This window comes from Trifolium pratense, linkage group LG1 (assembly GCF_020283565.1).
Source record: "Trifolium pratense cultivar HEN17-A07 linkage group LG1, ARS_RC_1.1, whole genome shotgun sequence".
Classification (NCBI taxonomy): Eukaryota; Viridiplantae; Streptophyta; class Magnoliopsida; order Fabales; family Fabaceae; genus Trifolium; species Trifolium pratense.
Genome location: NC_060059.1, coordinates 32,188,258 through 32,208,911, shown reverse-complemented (window position 1 = coordinate 32,208,911; position 20,654 = coordinate 32,188,258). Strand labels below are relative to the sequence as shown.

Sequence of the window (20,654 nt, the reverse complement as noted above, 5' to 3'; positions counted from 1 at the left end):
ACAAATTGTGATTTAATTAATTGGTAAGTGACAAGATATGTTGTTCAAAACAAAACAAAATTGTTTAAGGAATGTTAAAATATAAGATTATGTTTGATTATTAATTAAAAGATTATGCCTATAAAGTATATAATATAAGCATGGATTACTAGCTAACAACTATATGTTGTGTCTTTGTTGTTATGTAAGTTTGTGACATATGATCTGGCGATGCATGCTATCATCCACCGTTTCTTAAGATTTTTCCTTGAAACTTCCTCTAGCTAGAGAGGACAAAACTTGTCGATTTCATAGTTGACTTTATAGTTTATGCAAATCTGAATAACAAAATTGGTTATTTGAAATGTGCAGATTCAGTATATTTTGACTGTTTTCGTTAGATCCAAATTCTAATTCTAAGATGGTATTATTAGTAAATGTAATTTAAGACTTCTTTGTGTTGAATGACTTGAATCTAAAACTGTTTCAGCTAGACATGTAGTGACTTAGTCTTCTAATAGTACTAATTATATGATGTTATGTTTATCCTCACAAGTGTTGGCTTCCCCTGTTGTAGATGGATCACGATGTAGCTGTTGTAAAAGCAGCACACAATTAGTTAATCTCGGTCATTGAAAAGTGATCAAACAGTTATGATTTATTCAGTATAGTTTTAGACAGTTTCGATCTCAGCAGTTCGTTTTTTATCGAACAGTCAAAAACGATTATCGTGTTAACACACTAACGGCGTATAATCACACAATATTATTATTGATAACATTTACATGCCCACACCTAACAAGTAAGTCATATAGTACTACATAAATTCTGTAACAACAAAACACTAGTTTCACACTAGAATTTAGTAACAAGGTTTAATTTTCATTTGATTTAGGGGTAAGGGCTTGTTTGAGCTTGTGACAATCAACAAAGTAAGCAAAACCATAAGCCATGTTTTTCAAAGTAGCCTCATGAAGATCTATATCAGATGTAGCAGTGGCATCAGTGGAGAAGAACACCCTGAATCCTCTAATAAAGGCCTCCCGCGCTGTCGTCTCGCAGCACAAGTTAGTCATTACACCAGTCACTATAACCTCTTCCACACCCATCTCTACCAGCTTCTCTTCCAAACCTGTGTTCCTAAATGCGCTGTATGTACTCTTCTCCACCACCATATCCTCACCTAAAAGTCACATACAGATAACAATGACAAATAATTTTACAACATCAAAATTTCATGCCAAATGTATAAATCTTTGAAATATTTGAATTTAAAAGATAAAATAAAGGGAGATGTATAACTAAACATGTGTGTCACTGTGAAGTCAAAAAAAATTATAGCATGTGAGACGCATCATACTACTAATTACAAAATATTCCGTAAATACAATTCAGTTATTAGATGTTAGCGATATTGATTTGCAGGGATTTAAGTTCCAATTTGAGATTTTTCACTTCTCTACGCTTAAAATTTGTGAGTCTAGTCACTATAGACTAAAAAACAAACTAAACATTATTTTGCTCAATCTAAAATATTTGTCACTCAATTTCTAATTCATAATTTTAATTTCTCATTTTTAAAACATCCAACTGTTTTCTCAGATATATGCATTGTGAGGCTGAACTTTTCATGATAAGGCAAATATAATTGAATAAAGTTAGCTATCAATATAAGTTGTAAAATAAAGGACTTAATTGATAAGTAAATGTATAAACCAATTTAACATTTGATAGAGTTAGTGACCATTTTAAAATATTCATAAAATCAGAAATCTATTTAAAAGTGGTTTACAGAAACATAGGGTCATAAACTAATTTGGTGGCTAATTAAAACTAGGGGTGGGCATGATTCGGTTTTGGAAGAAAACCGAACCGAACTGAACCAAACTGTTTTCAAAATTCATAGTAACTAAACCGAACTGTTAAAGTGGTTGATTTTATGGTTTTGAACCAAACCATAACTAATTTTTCACTAAAAATAACTTAAGCATTAAACCAAACCGAACCGAAACAAACTGATAACTATTAACCAAACCGAACTGTTCCACTTCAGTTTTAAAACCGTTAATACCAAAGTTTTTGGTTTTTTTGCCCACCCCTAATTAAACCTGTGTTTGGTAATACCAAACTTTGAGCTTATGGGTCTGTTTGGTAAAAATAAGCTATAAGCTAGCTGATAGCTGATAAGCTAGCTAATAGCTGAAAAGCTAGCTTATAGCTGATAGCTGAAAAGCTAGCTTATTGAAATTAAAGTGTTTGGTAAAATTAGCTTTTAAAGTGGTTATTAAATATAAAATTACATAATTGATAGTGGGTAGTTTATTTTTTAGGGTGGGTAGTTATTAAATTAAAGGGTAAAAATGGAATAAAGTGTAAAAAGCTATAAGCTATAAGCTCAAATGCTACTTGAAATAGCATCTGAAAAAAAGTTATAAGCTAGTACAAAAAGCTTGTTACCAAACACCTCTAATTTTTTGAAACAAGCTTATAAGCTCGTATAATAAGCTATAAACTAGCTTATTTGTGTTACCAAACATAGCCATGTCTATAGCTTATAAGCTCATTTTGAAAAGAAAAAAAAAAAACTTTTTGTTGACATTTTTTTTCTCATGACCTTATAGCTTATTTTTTCTAGCTTATAACTTATTTTAATAAGCTAATTCATTTAACTTATAGCTTATAGCTTAAAGCTTATGACTTATCAAATTTTCCAATAATAACTCTTTCATTTGTAAGACTGAATTGTTACTCACCTTTACGGTCCAACGCCGTCATAAGCTCCGCCTCTACCGTACCGTCAATGATGAGATCCCCAAACCACCACTCCTGAAGCATACCGTGATCAGAAGAAGATGAGTTATGAGAGTGACGCGTGAATATGACGGGGATAGAAGCGCGTCTACAGAGAGTGATAGTGGTGTTGATGTTGTCAAGAATAGGGGCAGACATGGAAGAGAAGTAATTCTGCATATCGATGACCAACAGTACACATGATTTAGGATTTGGGTTTCTTTGCCTTACCTCGTACTTCGAATACGATGATGCACTCGATTTTTTATTAGAACTAGACATTGATTTTTTCTGTATTTAGAATGGAGATAGATGATTGAGGAGGAAGAACTAATAGCTCTCTCTCACTAATTTCTTTCTTCTAATAATACCACTATGTAAAAAAATATTTTTGTCTTTTTTTTTTTTTTTTTTTTGTAATATTACTACTTTTTGAAGATTATTTTTACGTGACTCACACATTAATTAAGTTCGTCAAAGAGTCAGGTTTGAAGGTATAAGTATTTTGGTTACCTTGATTTTGTCACATTATTTATAAGCATGAATATACTGGTTTATACAATTAAGTTGTATGTTTGTCAGTTTGTTTGCATTCTCCGTTTTCATTTAATTATTCGAAGTATATTATACCGTTAAAAAGTATGGATCAAAAGTTGTGATCGAAAATATTTTGAAGAATCAAAAGTTGTTAAAGTTTTTTATAGAATTAAAACTTACTTTAACCTTTTACAAAAATACAAAATCCTTGTTCTAAAAAAAATCTCTTTTTATAATTTTAAATATATACAAAATAATTTATATTCTCCTAAAAATTTCTAATAGAAAACCTTTAAATTGTTTAGAATAATGCTAACAATACACTAGTTAACCCACACTTTCAAACGCACCCTTTAATCACTTTCTAATGCATTCCTATTGTTGAGAATTTGCCTTCCAATTGATGCAGAAAAGGCAGAAAACTGCTTTTGACATTGCCTGTGGCGCATGAGGCGCCAGTTTTGGGGCATGAGGCGTAGAATGGGGGTAGGTTGGTGGCACTTGCGCATGATGCGCCAATTCCTGCGCCCCATGCGCAGGTTGCGGTATAAATATGCTGCTATGTTGTTGTGTAGCCAGCAAGAGAGAGAAAATGTGAGTTTTTTAAGGGTTATGCTTCCAACATGAAGGCTAGAGTGTTAGAAATGTTTCTCTTAGGTAATCTCTAGGGTTGGGAAGTGATTGTAACACCTTAGACACACTTATTGGTTGAATCTCTTGGTCACGAGGAGAGATTCGGGAAAATGGTAAATTTAGGAGAACTATAAATCTTGTAACTCTATGAATCTCATTGTAATCAAGTATTCTATTGATAGCGGAACATAGAACTCTCTCTCCCCAGAGTGAGTTGGTTTTAACCGAACTGGGTAAACAATTATTCGTGTTCTTTATCTCTTTCATAGTTTTAGCTTTTGTGTTTAATTGTTCATCCATTGTTGATTTGGTTGCTTCAATTCATTTGTCCCACACATCAAAGTATTATTGATATGGTTTTCGGTTTGAATTCACAACACCTATCATTGGTTAAACATCCCACCACATAATTTGAGTTTCATATAATTTTTGTCCAATCTATGTGAATTTTAACCGATCAAAGAGTGTGTCTTAAAAAATATGTTGCTAGCCCTTCTCAATTATTTATGCCATAAAAATGTGTGTTATAAATTTAATGTGAACACATGTGAATTTTAAACTTTGAGGTACTGATTCTCACACTTGAGTTCCAAAATAAGTTTACTCTGAGTTAGGTCGGACGCTATGCCGAGGTTCGAACCCCAACTCTCTCACTTGTGTGTGAGTTTATGATAACTTTGTTATTTTGTCAATGTAACAAAAAAAAATGTATATGCTTTAAGGAAGAACTTATACTTACATCATATATATGTTGTTATATATTCATGTACCTAAACTTTAGGGAGAACTTATAATTACATCATATATTTCTATTCAATATTCCTATATATGCTAGTTACATTTTAATCATCTATAACTATATACTATCTATCTTCTATTTCCAATGTTGGCCACAAATTCTATAACAATCCTTCCAATCACATACCAAGTAGCTGCAACCAATCCATATTGCAACCAAGAACTATTAACAATTTCCAAAGCTAAAGGACCACCCCAATGCTCTTTCAACTCAACTGTAGTTGATGATACTTCATGTAATCTAACTGCAGCCATACCAAACAATGAAGTAACAATTGGTAATCCCCATTTAATTGGACTATTTTCATTCTCATATCTTTCAACATCATTTTTCTTTCTTTGTTTCTTTCCTAATGAAGGATTCTTAACTTGTGTTGGAGTAGTAAAAGTAGTTGAAGAAGGAAGAACGGTAGTCGATGGAGTCCAATATTCGTCGGGATTATTGGAATTTAGAGATGTTTGATTGTTGGTTTTTGAATTATCTTTTAGTTTTCTCTTTGCAGCTGCATCTCTTAGTTTGTGAAGATTTGGTTCTGGTAATAATTTAGGCTCAACTCTTGTCATGCTTTTGTTACCACTTGGATTATGTGGTTGCCAATATAACCAATTGGAAATTGATCTTATTGTTTGAATTGCTGACATTCTTGATTCTCTTTGCAGATCTGTTTCCTGAAAAAAAAGAAAAAAAAAGTGTAATCTTGTTAAATTCATAGTTAAATAATGAGGAATACGAGGTTTGAAGATTAAGCATAAAAGGCGGTTGAGTGTACAAGGCTTCCTAGGTTTGGACATGATTGATATATACATGAATTTGGATTGCTTGAAGTCATAAGTCTCATGCATTCATGCAGTCAGTGACCGTTGAATATATATATATATATATATATATATATATATATATATATATATATATATATATATATATATATATATATATATATATATATATAGATCAGACAGTTCAAATCTCAAGCTCGGTATTTTAGAGTTTAAAAATCAAAAATCAAATTCTATATGCTTTGTGCTAGGTTTGACCTCAAATCTAAGGCCACTCTTGTGCTTAAGTTGTGGGATTGTGAGTGAAGTATCCTCCGTACGCAACTGCGGAGATTAATTCCCTCGAGATACCTGAGGGGCACAAGTATCTACCACTTGTGTCACACTATATTGGTAGACAATCCAAATTTAGATATGCACAGTCTTGCGCTCGCAAGTGGAGAGGCTGGCAGCAACTTTACTGTTGTGCCAAGACTTGCCCTCCACTTTTGAAGATTAAGCAAAATGAAGAAAATTTCTTATAATCATTCTGGTTTTCTTTGTATCCTTCTATCATATAATATATGTCAACCCTAACCTTAGAATATTTGGAAGCTTTTTCCATTGTCTCTTGGAATCTGGTTTGAAACTTCTCCACATCTACAAATATGTTAGAAACACGAGCTCCTGCGGTGTTACTTGCACCTATTCTTACATTGCCACGTGGCTGCTTCGACATTAAGAACTCTAAAGCAGCAAGGTTGGATCTCTCAACAACTCTATAAAAAGCAGAAAAACAGTAGACATGAAACCAAATGCAGAATGGTATGAACATATACACGTGCGCGCACACACACTTACGAAATGCAGTTGACAGGACAAGCTTGTATTGCCTCATCAATTTTGGGTTCAGAATCAGCCCATTGAGAAACAACTCTAGCTCTTCCATAAACTGATTCTATAGCAAAAGTCTTTTCAGCTAACAAAGCACATTTTAAGCATCCGACACATTTGACTTCATCAACAAATATAGCACGCTGCTCGCTTTCAGAACCACGCCATACTGAATATATCGGTCTTCCGGTGAAGCCTTTGAATTCTGTGATCTTTGCATGCTCCTGCATCATGTTTTCTCATACTAAGCAACCAAAGTACCAAACAAATAGGTAACCAATTAAAGACAAAATCTCATAATGTTAGAAAACAACTCTATACTAGAATTAGATAGATACGAAAAACACAAACAGAGAATACACGAAATTTGATCACGGAGTTCAGCCAATTGTGCCTATATCTCTGACTGCAGAGTGGCTATATTACAAAACTAGTACTATCTTTTTTTTGAAGAAGCTAAAACTAGTACTATCTTGTAACCAAAAACTAGAAATTTAAATTGGATACAAAAGATTTAACAAACATAAATCATTAGGACTGTTCAAATCAAAATCGGAATGGATCCAAAAAAACTACAAACCGATCCAAAAAAACTGAAACCTTCAAAATATAAGAGAAATTAATTAACCTTATCATAGGCGAGGCGTGCAAACGGGTCTGAAAGAATAGCATAAGCATCATTAAGAATGATGGCCATGTCATGACCAGAAGGGCCGGCGATATCAGGGTGGCATCGTTTCTGAAGAGATCGATATGCCGTCTTGATCTGTGACTGATCACAAGAACTATCAATTCCTAGAAGATCATACAAGTCAAAATCCAATATGGATGATGAAAAACTTGATGATGATGATGATGCCTTACATGTGAGAGTGGAGAAATTGGATTTAGAAAAACAAAACTTATTATTGTTGTGAAGAATTGAAGTTTTAGGAGTGAAGAAAGATAGACATGTAGATGTAACACTAGCCATGTTTATGAGTTGAGTTTGTGAACAAGGTGAAGCAACAAAAGGATAAGACATCATCGTACCTTAGAGTTTCATATGGATGGTTTATATATATCATGAGATGTCCTACAAACACAACGACCATGCAAAGATATTTTGCTTTTTATTCAACTTTTTCTCTTTTTCAAAAGAAAAGATCTAACTTTTCCAAAAAATGATGTAACGTAGCCAAGATTTTTTTTTTTGGTAGGAAGCCAAAGATATTTTCGTTGGAAATGAATTCCGAATAATTTGGAGTTCAATCAATATGGAAATAAAGGACTCTCTCGGTCATAAAATATAAGTAAAAATAGGTTAATAATGGTCTGTTTGATCTGAAAATGTTAGTACTGAACATGAAATAATAAGGGTCTGATTCTAGTTCAATCAATACGGAAATAATTTTGTGTTGTACGATTTTTGTTGGACAAAATGTTATTTTAATATTTTAGACAACTTGTGCAGAGGACGAAAAGTTGTCCGTGGATCAATGGAAGACACCCCAATTTCTCCGGTATCAGAAACAATTTTAAAATCAAACAAAGTACAAGTGAAGTTGTTATGTCCAGACTCTTATTTTTTAGCAGATCATACACAAACTAAAAGTTAATATATCTTATTTAAATTTTTACTAAATACATCAATTTTTGTTTATATTTTGGGACGCAAGAAATATATTATGTTTCGTAATGGTAACTCGATCGCAACATGAGATATTATTGTAAGAGTTGAGTTCAAACTCCAAATTTCTCGTTTTCTTTTTTACATTGAAATGGTTTCCTTCATTTTGAAAGAGAAAATCACTCTTATGCAGTTAGTTAGGTAGTTACTGCGGTTACTTCTAAGGGCAAAATTGGTACATAATTATATGGTATTGTCTTTTATAGCACCACACGCACTTATCCTTTGATTGTATCATAAAACTTCAAAGACCACACAATTTCACTCATCATGTTCTGTCCCGCAACATGCAAATAAAAGGTAAGAAAAAACTGTTATCATAAATATGAAATATGTTCATAAAAAAATAAAAATCAAATCCTATTCAATCACAATAGTCTACCTAACACCGACACTATTGGTATGCATAATGTCTGACGCGACACAACATTGATAAGTGTGATTACATTCGATTAATTCTATTTTTTAAAAATTATTATCAGTATTGTTGTAAAATAAAAAATATATTATTTATTAGTATTGTGTCTGGTGTCGGTATTAATGGTTCATCTCTTCATTTGTTTTTCACCATAAAACAGAAGTGTTCCTAGAAACTCATAATCAATTCCTTTGTGTAATTGACAATGCAAGAAACTGAGGCAAATATCAAATAGTAAAATCCTATTTTGATACCACTTTAAGTTTTCATAAGTGTAACGTTAAATTAAGGAGTAAAGGAATATTAGTACTACATTCATGCCATTTATTATACAATAATAATCATTTGGAAAGTATTCCAAGATGTAATGGAAATGTATCAGATTATTTACACTAAAGTTGTGGTCCTGTTTCACTATGTATATATGTAGTTAATTTCATGAATATTTACATAATCTTTTATTTAATTTCTCAAATTTTGGTATGTTACTTTCATTGTTGCAGCATGAAATATAACTTTGTACATTTATTACTTTCTATTTTACATTAAAACTGTTACATATTTTAGATTATAGAAAAAGCCTCTAATAGTGAAAATTGGTGTCAATGCAGAAAAATTACATGCTTGTGTTACATAAAAAAGAAAACAAAATGGGAGCAACAAATGTTATCAAATGCAAAAGAAGAAGAATGGTTGATAAAAGTTCAATTACTCGCGAATCGAGTAAACTCGATTCGCCTGATTTAAATTGGACTAACATGATTCCAGAATGTCCAATATATCATCCATCAGAACAAGAATTTGAGCATCCTTTGGTTTATTTACAGAAAATTGCTCCTGAGGCTTCTAAATATGGTATGTGATAACAGATTATAGATCATTTTCTTTTCATCGCCGCGTTGCTGAGGCTTCTAAACTTATGTAACATTTAGTATATGGTTAACAAATATGTTGCCATTTTTTCAGGTATATGTAAAATTGTTTCTCCAATTACTGCTACTAATCATGCTGATTATGTCTTAATGAAAGAGAAAAAGGATTTTAAGTTTGAAACAATTGTACAGCCTCTTCGCCTTTCGAAAGGGAATGAGAAGGATTTGATAACTTTTTCTAAGAGAGGAAGGTAAAAAAAAACGAATATTATGTTTTTCTTAAGTTTTATAATCATTTAAAATGATGAAAAATAAATTAATTGTTATTTTTGATATTGTTTCAAACAGAAAATATACATATCATGAATTTAAAGCTATGGCAAACAAGGCGTTTTCGAATAAATTTTGCAGTTCAGAAGGTCTTTCTTCTTCGGATATCGAAAAAGCGTTCTGGCACGAAATGATACATGGAGAGAAAGGTGCAGTAGAATATGGAGTCAACATTGAGGGAAGTGTATTTTCATGTGATCCTGATGATAAACTTGGAACAAGCAAATTCAATTTGAAGGTTTCTTTTTATACTTACTAAATTCATTCTTAGTGATTCTCAAAATCTTTAACTATTGAGTTTGTATTTGAATTCAATCTATTGACTTTAACTTGTTACACCATTCTTCTGTATTGTATTGATTTCAGAATTTAGCGCGACTGCCGCAGTCTACGTTGCGTTTAGTTGACAGGGGAATTCCAGTAAGGAAGCAATTCTTTGAACTTAATATGAACCAAAAGTCATAATTCTTTTTTTCTTTTTTTTTCCTCTAATTCTCTTTTGAAATTTTAGGGAATAACTGATCCTATGCTTTACATTGGAATGCTGTTTAGTATGTTTGCATGGCATGTAGAAGATCACTATTTGTACAGGTATCTTATCTTAACATAAGCACATACACTCCTCGGATTAGGCATGTCCTGGTGTCGGACACCGACGCGCATCCGACACCGACACTACACTACACTGAAACTTATGATTATGTCATTTTCTCAAATTATTATCGATATCGACGTGTCAGTGTCTGTGTCTATGCTTCGTATTTGCTTCTAATATTGTTTCACATTTGTCATATATAATCATATCTTAATATATAGTAATGTGTTTTTTGCAGCATAAATTATCATCATTCTGGTGCAAATAAAACTTGGTACGGTGTGCCTAGCTATGCAGCCTCTCAATTTGAAAAGACTGTGTTGAATCATGTGTATTGCAACAAAGCCTTGAAAGAACATGGAGAGAATGGTGCATTTCAATTTCTTGCACAAAAAACAAGCATGTTCCCTCCTAATGTCTTGTTACAACAAGATGTGCCGGTTTACAAGGCTGTGCAGAAGCCGGGAGAGTTTGTCATCACCTTTCCTAGATCATATCATGCCGGATTTAGTCATGGTACTCTCTCTCTCTTCATATGTCGGCGTGATTATATTTTTGTTAGGTATAACTCATAGTTTACTGATAAGTAGGCAGGTCACTCGATTAATATAAAGGTACTCGAATAATATAAAGGTACGGTTTAGGAGTAATCTTGTAAACTGGATCATAGTAATTTAAACACAAGTTGTCTCGGCTCAAATGATAGAAAGGTATTGCAGCCGATCTGCAGTGGGGAGACATGGGCACAATTAACTTAACCTCTTGATCAAATCTCCTGTGTTTTCTATTTGTGTTTTTCGCATTTGTTTACTTTTAAGACATCTATTTATTATTCACAGAAAAGACTTTCCCCCAATGACACATGACAGAATTTGACTTCGCACTACATTTTCTCGACAATACTTATGTAGCTTACTTGTTACGCAAGAAATGCTATTCGAATAGTACAAATTCTAAAGATGGAAACTAATTACGTATTCATTCTCTTGTTGATTTTAGGTTTTAATTGTGGAGAAGCAGTAAACTTTGCTATTGGTGATTGGTTTCCGCTCGGGGCTGCAGCTAGCAAACGTTATGCATATCTCAGAATGCTACCTATAATTCCATATGAGGAACTTCTTTGTAAAGAGGCAATGCTGATATATAAGTCTTCAAAAGTCATAAGTTTCAAGAACAAACCTGAAGACAAAGCATCTTATCATGCAATCGTACAATCTTTCTTGCAGCTTATGCAATTTTATAAGACATTGCTATCGCGGTTGAACAGTTCAAGAAATTTAACAACCTCTTCAAATACATTAGGTTCTGTAACATGCAGCATCTGCTATAGGGATTGCTATGTAGCTTACTTGTTGTGCAAGCAATGTTATTCCAATCCAATTTGCCTTTTCCATGGTAAGATCTCACTGTTGTATTTGAGAATTTCGAGAATCGTTACTTCAGTTGCTTGTGTTATTGACAAATAAGATGGCTTGTTATGATTATATTCAGACATTGTGCCGCAAACTTGCTTATGTGGGAGAAAATACACCGTTTTTAAGAGGAATGACTTGTTGGAACTCGAACATGCTGCCAAAAGTTTTCAACGGGAAAATGAATGCATTGATGCGATATTGTTAACAAGTATATTCTCCTATAACATAAATGAATGCATCAAAGATTTCAAGGTATATTCTCCTATGAAATTGATTCACCGTTTTCTTGCATCACAAGCATACTGCATTACTTTATCTTCACTTCAGGTTGCTTAATTTACTTTATACGATTGATTTTAACGTTTGAAATTGAAACTGGAAGCAGAACGATAATTGGCATGAAGGAAAAAGTGCTGGAACTTTTATCTCTATAGGGGCAGCGTCTAAACTGCAAAGAAGAGTTGCGGACAACATCAAGCACAATGTTGAAAAGAAGACAAAGAATTATCGTAGAAACAATCCGCCTCCTTCTGGGATGAGTAACAAAAGACCACGAATCCTTTATAACTCGAGAAAACATGACTCAAAATTGATCATAAAAGTTCCTGCAATATCTTCTCTTTCGGCGACATCTGAAAAATCAAAGTAAAGTATCATCTTATTAGGCAGATGACAAATACTCAGATTGTGATAGATTTATGATCCCTCATTCAATTGTTAAATATAAAAATTGTATGCAATAGATTAGTTTAAAATTCATTAGGAGAATGCACAATAATTTGATGTAAGCATTATATGTAATATTTAATCATATACTTTTTGCATGTAAGGTTTATTGATGATGTTAATCATATTCATATCCACTGTTTCTATTATCCCCTGATGCTATCTTAAGGACCCTTATTACAGCAGCAAAACATCACAGTGAGTGAGGTGATAGTGTAATAAAAGCGTTTAACTCGTTAATCTTGATGGACCGTAATAATGTATAAAATGATTTAGATTTATTTATAAATATTATATATATATATATATATATATATATATATATATATATATATATATATATATATATATATATATATATATATATATATATATGATCTATATGATATAAACATTCAATTCAACTGTCGAATTTGAAAAATATATAGAGAGCAAAACATTATTGACCGGTGTAACGATGTAATCTAATGATGATAAACTATCATTCTTCTCAACATTCATTTTAAGCTTCTATTTAAAGGCTTGTATACAGTTTTAGTCTCCTTATTTTTACAAACTGCAACATCCTCTCATTTTTAATTGCGTAATTTTGATCTACTTCAAATTTTTTAAGCAATTCATAATTTTGACGACAAATTCATGATTTTAACAACAATATGAAAATGTTGCCTAAATTTGACTAAGTGCCCAAAATGAAATTGTTAATATTGTTGATTAAACCTTTGTTAAAGGAAGAGTTCATTCAATTATTATTACACATTAGTAGAATTGATTCTTCTAATAAAGAACCAATTTTAGATATGAATTTCCTCATTCAAACTAGTTCAACAACCTCACTTATTGCTGTATACTTTGCTTTATTAGTCATAAACCTACTATAATAGCTTGTTTGGAACTTTTCCAACTTCTACAACATCATTTACGATAAATGGGGAATTGGTGTGTCATTGTTCTTAGGTACTTGAGGATGATTTTAGACAACTTTCCAATATTTCTCAGAATAAATTGTTTGATATTGGAGTGTACATAAATTGTTTCCATTATACTACACATATGGCACTCTATTCATGTGTTCTCTTCCTTCAAGAGTTTTAAGACAATAATCTCTAATAAGACCAACTCTAGTTCCTTTCTATTACTAGCAAATAGCCCTTAACAGGATTTTTAATATTAGGGTCTTGTTAAAAATATAGGTTTTTTTTTTCTTGCTAAAAATATAGGTTGTTTCTCACAAGTTTTTCATGAACAATAGTTCTAATAATTATTTTCCAAAAAAATGGTTCTAATAGTCAAATCTTTACACCTTACATTTTCGGTACCATCATTACAAATAAAGTATGCCATCCACAAATATCTACATTAAGAAAATAATTATGGTCCCTACCTAACTTCTTTTCCAACTTCTAAAAACCTCTTTGGATCCATAAATGAATTATTACAGCTTGCAAACATTATAATGACCAAATATAGAAAAGTGTTCAACTCCTCTATCTTGTGTCATATACATATTCTTGTTCAACTCACCTTTTTTTTTTTTGAACCAATAACTCACCAATTAGAAAAGTGTTTTCACAACAATTTACCATATTTTCTATTTCTAATCATAGTATGCTTCCATTGCAACTATAATTTGAATGGATTTTACCATCATATTTTGTTCCTTACTTTTTGACAACTTCCTTTGGCAACAAGTATGTCTCAGACATTTCATCTCACAGTGCATAAACATAAAATCATAAATAAAAAACACCACCATCCAATATATATAAACTGCCTATCGGGACCTAAATGCCCAGAACAACTTTGCAACACGCGATCCAAGCTACTCCACAATCCGATTGGTTGCCGCACATACCAGATAGACCAGATCCACCTTACAACATTAGTTTCACACCATGACAGCATTAAAATACAACAGCTCAACACACACAACCAGTGGCATACCTCCCAGGCAGCAGGATATCGCAAAACGACACAAAAACAGCATTATAACTCCTACACTCGGCAGTCCCAGCCACATCTTCTCAGCCAGCATTGCCACATAACATTTCACAATCGATATATCATGGAGTACAACTTACAGCTGGTGCTCAATTCACACCATACAGCCGACCAAAATGCCATCAACTAAATATTGCTCCTCATAATACATCACTAATACTCCCCCTACCAGTTAAAATGCAGAGCAGAGTACTCAATTATAGGCATAAATATCCTGAGCCATAACCTTCAAAATTTACTAGAAAACCCAACCATGAAAAAGGGATTATACAAGGTAATTCCTAGAAAGGAGTCAAGGACTGAAAACAAAGGTCTTGAGTTTAAAATTGTACGGGCTTATTTCCTAAAATCGGGCAATGATACCTGAAAACAGCGTTCACTTCGATTGAAAATTTATAAATTACTGCAACACACAGATCCCAGCACAAAGCTAATTTATACATATACTAATTGTTCATTTCTCTAATTGCTACTAGATATTGCAGAAAACATATCATACAAACAATTGAAACAGCACCACATCAACATTATAAACAACAGTAAAAATAAATGAAACTGAAAGAAAATGCAAAACCGCATATAAAAACCTGCAGAGAAACAATACAGTGTCTTGAAGGCACAGATTTCGGTCACAGTGCCGGAACTTTAACTGTTCATACAAAATTTAAATTATTTAATTAACATGAAATAAAATTAGAAATACTACCAAGTTAAAGAAAGAAAGAAAGAAACCTGCAAAAATAAAAATCCCCCACAGATTGACCTTACCCAAAAGAAAGACCACGATATTCAAAAGGATAAATTAGAGTTTCAAGTGTGAAGTTAGTAAATAGTATAGCATACCTTAAGTCCATCTCAAACCTTTTCATTTCCTCTCTCTGATGGTACCGTGTTATACTGTTTTTTTATCAATACATTAAATGACAAGAAGCTATTGTTTGACCAAACAATCAGAAAAGCCACCGACCAAGTGCGGCTTAAGTGGGTCTGTATCATAGCAGGACAAATCTACAAAAGTAAGAGAAATGACATGAAGAAAACTACTTAAATGAAAAGCCAATTGAACTAAAATTTTAAATGAATCAGTCTCTCTAGTCTATAGAAAAAGACATCACATCCATAGAAGTTTTCAATTATGTCGATCTCTCTAGTCTAGATACAGACATCACCATATCCATACAAGTTTTCAATTATGACTTTTTCATCGGCATGAATCAGAAAAAGGATTCAACGTATTATTTATACTACTAGGGGTTACGAATTCGGTTAGGTTATCTGATTGTTAAAACTGGTTGCAGAATTGAAAATCTATATTTAAAGCAATGCCTGACTCTCAAATCCTCGCTTCTATGGATTGGTAAATTGGAATCTGAACTTTCTCATCTTTCAGAGAAGTTTCAACCCACCAGCCGTGTAAGGAAGCCCTCCGCCACTGCCTGCAAACCATTGCCCAAGCTCTCAAATCCAAAATGTCCACCATTCATCAATGCATTTGCAACCCTATACTGCAAAATTCTCACTTTTTATTATGTTCCACACTGGTTTAACTCTCGTCTTTTTCATTTAGGTTTCTGAGTTAGATAACATTTCTGGCCTCAATGCGAGTTTTTTTTTTTTTTTTTTACCTTCACTCGGATCACAGTCACAACATGTATGGAGGTGGCGGATTCTATTAGGCTTGAAGGAGAACATTCCATAAACACAGCGGAAAAGGGTGGCAATGATGTGGACAGGGGCAAACCGACGATTCTGAATTTCTGATGCGTGAGAGATGGAAAAAAAGAAACAATGAGAAAAACAATAATAAGACCAGTTTTAAGGGAGTGGGAGACTATCTAAGAGTTTTAAAGTCTAATTTGCAAAAATGACAAGAAACATACTCGTTTAGGTTTTTTAAAAATCCATCCATGCACAACCCTACTTCGTAAAGAACCCACTGCGGTCCTCACGGATCAATTAAAATTTAGAATAAACCATAAGTACAATGATAAAGCCATGGCTGCAAAGGTCACGATGAAAGTATGCCCCAATTAAACAAAGATAATACACCCTATAACAAATTTTTGCACAGATTATTGCTATGTAACGAAAACCATCAGTAAAAAATAATAAAGCTACCTATTATTCATTCAGTACAGTTCAATCAATAAAGGGAAACCATCCGTAAACAATAAAATCTATATGTTATTCATTCACTACTGTTTAATCAATAAAGGAAAATCATCTGTCAAAAATAAAAGTTGTAATTTGAAACAGAATATCATGTTTACCATCAACATAGCATTTTCACAATCATAACATCCTTAAAATCACATCAGTGTGTTAAAGAAAACATATAAAATTCATTAGAGATTCCCAAAACACATACTTGTAAATTTGTTTCTTCATATGGAAGTTCTACACTGCAATGGATACAATAGAATCAATGTCCCAATAAGCTTGGGTCCCCAATATACTCTGCCATATGCTCAAGTTTGACACGGAGCATCTCATGGGTATCAGCATCCCTAACTGTACCAATCTCCCTATCCAAATCCCTCTCAACAAGACTCCCAAAGGCACCCTTGTGTTTACCAGACAATACAAGAACAGGTCCACCTCGTCGTGGAATAGCAGTCTCGAGCATATCTTGAGACACCCCTTGAATAATCTCCCTACTCTCATCCATAGATATATCACAAGTAGTAGGCCCAATAACATCCAAAACCTCTCCTTTCTTCAAATAAAATCTCCCCCCTTTGAAACTTCGACTAACCACTCTAACCCGAATATGACTTGTAAGCCAAGAAACCTGTTTCTTCCCCTTATCTTCCTTATCCCCGCCATTAGAATTCACTCTCCTCTCTTCAACCTCATCCCTCCCGCGCTTACTTCTGGACTCTTTTTCCTCGCCACGTTTACTCCTAGACCCTTTTTCCTCATCCCTCCCACGAATATTCAAATCCTTCAACTTTCTCAAACATCTATCTTCCTCAACAGAACCCAATTCAGCAACATCATCTACCTTAACCTCAACTTTATCATCACTCCCTAAAACCTTCAAAACAAGAACATCATCCCCAATTCTACCAACAACACTAGCCTTCAATCCAACATCTCTACCTCTAACAATCCTAACAACTCTCTCCTCCTTCTTCCTCTTCTCACTCTCCAACTTCCCATTCCTTTCACCTTTCTTCGACGTAGGAGGAGGCATATCAGCAACAAAACCTAAACCTTCCTTAGCAGTCCTCCTCTTAACCTCAACAACCTTAATATCCTCCTTGGCATTTTTCCCAATCCCCATTCCTTCTTTCCAGCCATAACCACCCAGAAGTGCTGCACCGAAACCATCAACAGGAACGTCTATGTACTCATCAAAACCATTGTCTGCTGGCAGTCTCTCCATATCCTCCTTGAACTTCTGCAGCATTGAAACCTCGACTGAAGCACGTGGCCTCTGCTCATCAACAACATCGGATTGCTGTTTGTTGTTGCTGCTGTTGTCGGTGGTGGTGGGGCGGAGGTTGAGACCGTAGGATGACTTGTCAGCCGGTTGATCGGAGATTGAAGATGTGTCTTGTTCGAAGGTTAAGGAATGGGAAGAGTGTGAATCGGTGATTGGGAGATCCAGATTCTTCATTTTTTTGTGTGGGCGCCATTGGTTTTCGATTGGGGCAATTAGGGTTTTGGGATTTGGGTTTAGGGTTTGGGATTTTGATGGATCGAATTCAGTGATTAATTGTTTTTGTTGTTGATTTGTGGAAGAATCTTGATCGAAGGTTTGAGAGGGTTTAACGGAATTGTTGGATTTGGATGAAGATTTTGATGTAGGGAGAGAAAATGATAGTTTTTCCTTCATTGTTACGAGTTGTGCGAATACGAATCAACAGAAGAATGGAGAAGAAGAATAAAACGGCGTCGTTTAAGTATGAGGTTAGGGTTTGGTTTGATTCAATAAGCGGAAAAGATGAATAGATGATGATGTTTAGAATCAATTAAATTTGACTAGAATCGCAAATGCGAGCGTTCAAAGGAGGAAGAAGAATGTTTGTGTGTAATGCGTTTTTTGACCCAAACTAAACCATATGCGTTGATTTTTAATTCATTTTAATTTGATGGTCTTCGGGTTTCTTACAATAATAAAGTATTTTTTTTACTTGAATCAACATAGTGTGAGATAAGTACTAGATATTTGGGTTATTTAATCATTTGATCTTAGGTTCGATTTCCGATTAGTGCGTATGGAGAATCATTTGTTGGGAGAGGTCAACCCCTTAAATGGATCTCAGTTATCTCGAGGGGATTAGTCTCTGCAATTGCGCACAGATGATATCTTTGGTTTAAGAAAGAAAAAAAGTATTTTCACCTGAATCATCCCCTAAAATAATTTGACGGATAGACTAAATATGATTGACTTGTTACAAATTGATAAATATAATTTAGGGATGGCAACACGTAGGGTTGGGTGCGGCTTTTACACTTTCCAAACTCACACGCGAGACCATCACCTGAACTCAAACTCAAAGTCTATTTGAGAAAACAAAACTCACACCCACACCTGTTGGGTTTAGGTTTTTCCACCCAATTTCGAACATGCAGCAAAAAACGCAAAATTAATTACCTGTTCAAACCCAACCCGAATTCATTTGTCTTTTCCCTTTTCATGACAAGATCCAACATTCAAATTTATTTTTTTGCAACAAGAAAACCGTAAAATTGTAAATAAAATCATATACAACACATTGAAGTTATGTACCAAAAAATTCATAAAAGTTACACTTATAAGTTATATGTACATAGGAGTAATTAGGTAATTTAACATCTAACCGAGTGTAGTTTCGGGTTTCGGATGCATGTTTTAGTTATCCAAAATTCGTGGTATCGGGTGTCACCCGAACTCATTCAACTCAGGTTTTTGCACATTGACTCGGGGTCGGGTGGGTCCTGCAAGTTCGGACTTACTTGCCATCTCTAAAATATATTTATCTATTCAACCGAGAAGAAAGATCAAATGAGTACAAAGACAAACGAATATGAATTAGGCGAATAATATTTCTCAAGTCTACCAAGATCAAATGAGTGCAATTGTTTCCATCTCCAATATAATTGTTTGAGTAAAAAATAAATATGCTGATTAAGGCAAGGCAAGGACACTGCTGAATTGTGAAGGTGAATTTGGAAACAAAAAGTAAAAGTTGATATCTAATTTATTTACTTTATTTTTATTTTTCTAACTAATGTACATGTTTAATCATATTTTGTTTTTCCTTAAGCATTAGTACTATTTTTTCTTCGAAGCTAACATTTTTTGTGGCCTTGAGAATTTTATACCTTCCAATTAGACTATCAAACAAAGAGAAAAATCCAAGGTGGCTTAGAATTGTATTCTATTTTAATGTGACAAGAAGATCATTGGACAAACACCCATTTTATATATCATTGAGTGTAGGCTTTTTGTTTAGGTGTGTGTATGATTAGTATTCTCTAGGTATATTGTTTTGATGTGGGTTTAATAATCTGTTAATTTACTCTGTTCTACTACTTGCATAACCAAAGTACAACTTGTTTTCTTTGTTTAGAATGTGTGGAATTTTTGTCTAATAAATTTTACTATGTGATTTTATGTTATTTCATATATGCATAAAAGGCCAAGAATTAGAGGTCTATAGTTATAATGCAAATATTTATGTTGTTAATGTAATATTTATATGTTTTTTACTAATGTGATGTATCGATGTATCGATGTACTTTTCTCATTCAAATTCATTATTTTTCATTGTAACTGCTTAAACAAACGAAAATTTCAAATTGTTAGCTCTATTAAGTGATATCTCAATTAATTTTAAAATTCATCAATAAACTAACAAATTTATTTATTACTTTTTTTTAAGGAAATTTATTTATCATTATTGTTCACTAAATAAATATATTTATTTTATTTTATGTAATATATGTCACATAACTTCAAAATGTATGGATGACTGCTCTCTTGTTGGCTGGCACATGTGATGATGGTATACGCAGGCTGGGATTCTTTCTTATTCATTGTCTTTTCAAAAATGAGTAAAAAAAATTCCCTTTATAGCAACTTTAATATTTTTACCTTTTTTCTTCTTTTAGCAAAGTTTAGATGTTAGCAAAAGTGATTAAATTTACATTAGTACCCTTCCCACCAACTTCAAGCAATATATGGTCCCTTTGCTTTCATTTCCATGACCTCATCATCTTCCTCGGACTTGTAATGCAAGTTAGATCAATC

At 33.2% G+C, this 20,654-nt stretch overlaps 4 protein-coding genes across 13 annotated transcripts; 1 reads left to right on the top strand and 3 right to left on the bottom strand.

Annotated features, from left to right (window-relative positions):
- Positions 1 to 729: 729 nt before the first annotated feature.
- Positions 730 to 3,118, bottom strand: LOC123883433 (nicotinamidase 2). The gene is made up of 2 exons (XM_045932238.1): positions 2,733 to 3,118; positions 730 to 1,162 (listed from the first exon to the last, which is right to left on the bottom strand). Exons 1-2 carry the CDS (start codon positions 3,049 to 3,051, stop codon positions 855 to 857), a joined length of 627 nt encoding a protein of 208 aa, XP_045788194.1. The 5' UTR covers positions 3,052 to 3,118; the 3' UTR covers positions 730 to 854.
- Positions 3,119 to 4,633: 1,515 nt separating this feature from the next.
- LOC123883429 (chaperone protein dnaJ C76, chloroplastic) lies at positions 4,634 to 7,489 on the bottom strand. Its single transcript, XM_045932237.1, has 4 exons — positions 7,016 to 7,489; positions 6,355 to 6,611; positions 6,092 to 6,272; positions 4,634 to 5,406 (listed from the first exon to the last, which is right to left on the bottom strand). Exons 1-4 carry the CDS (start codon positions 7,412 to 7,414, stop codon positions 4,807 to 4,809), a joined length of 1,437 nt encoding a protein of 478 aa, XP_045788193.1. The 5' UTR covers positions 7,415 to 7,489; the 3' UTR covers positions 4,634 to 4,806.
- Positions 7,490 to 9,163: 1,674 nt separating this feature from the next.
- LOC123892513 (lysine-specific demethylase JMJ706-like) lies at positions 9,164 to 12,335 on the top strand. The gene is made up of 9 exons (XM_045942323.1): positions 9,164 to 9,329; positions 9,441 to 9,597; positions 9,695 to 9,914; positions 10,043 to 10,096; positions 10,188 to 10,267; positions 10,510 to 10,787; positions 11,271 to 11,666; positions 11,763 to 11,855; positions 12,067 to 12,335. The coding sequence occupies exons 1-9, from the start codon at positions 9,164 to 9,166 to the stop codon at positions 12,333 to 12,335; spliced, it is 1,713 nt and encodes a 570-aa protein (XP_045798279.1).
- Positions 12,336 to 13,869: 1,534 nt separating this feature from the next.
- On the bottom strand, positions 13,870 to 18,468 carry LOC123883375 (protein MOS2). Of its 10 annotated transcripts, none has more exons than XM_045932194.1 (5): positions 16,782 to 18,468; positions 16,039 to 16,170; positions 15,257 to 15,421; positions 15,001 to 15,062; positions 13,870 to 14,776 (listed from the first exon to the last, which is right to left on the bottom strand). In XM_045932194.1, the coding sequence occupies exon 1, from the start codon at positions 18,252 to 18,254 to the stop codon at positions 16,836 to 16,838; it is 1,419 nt and encodes a 472-aa protein (XP_045788150.1). In that variant the 5' UTR covers positions 18,255 to 18,468; the 3' UTR covers positions 13,870 to 14,776; positions 15,001 to 15,062; positions 15,257 to 15,421; positions 16,039 to 16,170; positions 16,782 to 16,835. The 10 variants fall into 10 exon arrangements, with proteins under 10 accessions (XP_045788150.1, XP_045788172.1, XP_045788134.1 ...); XM_045932216.1 differs by having other exon boundaries at positions 13,870 to 14,578; XM_045932178.1 differs by having other exon boundaries at positions 15,001 to 15,421.
- Between the last annotated feature and the right edge of the window lie 2,186 nt (positions 18,469 to 20,654).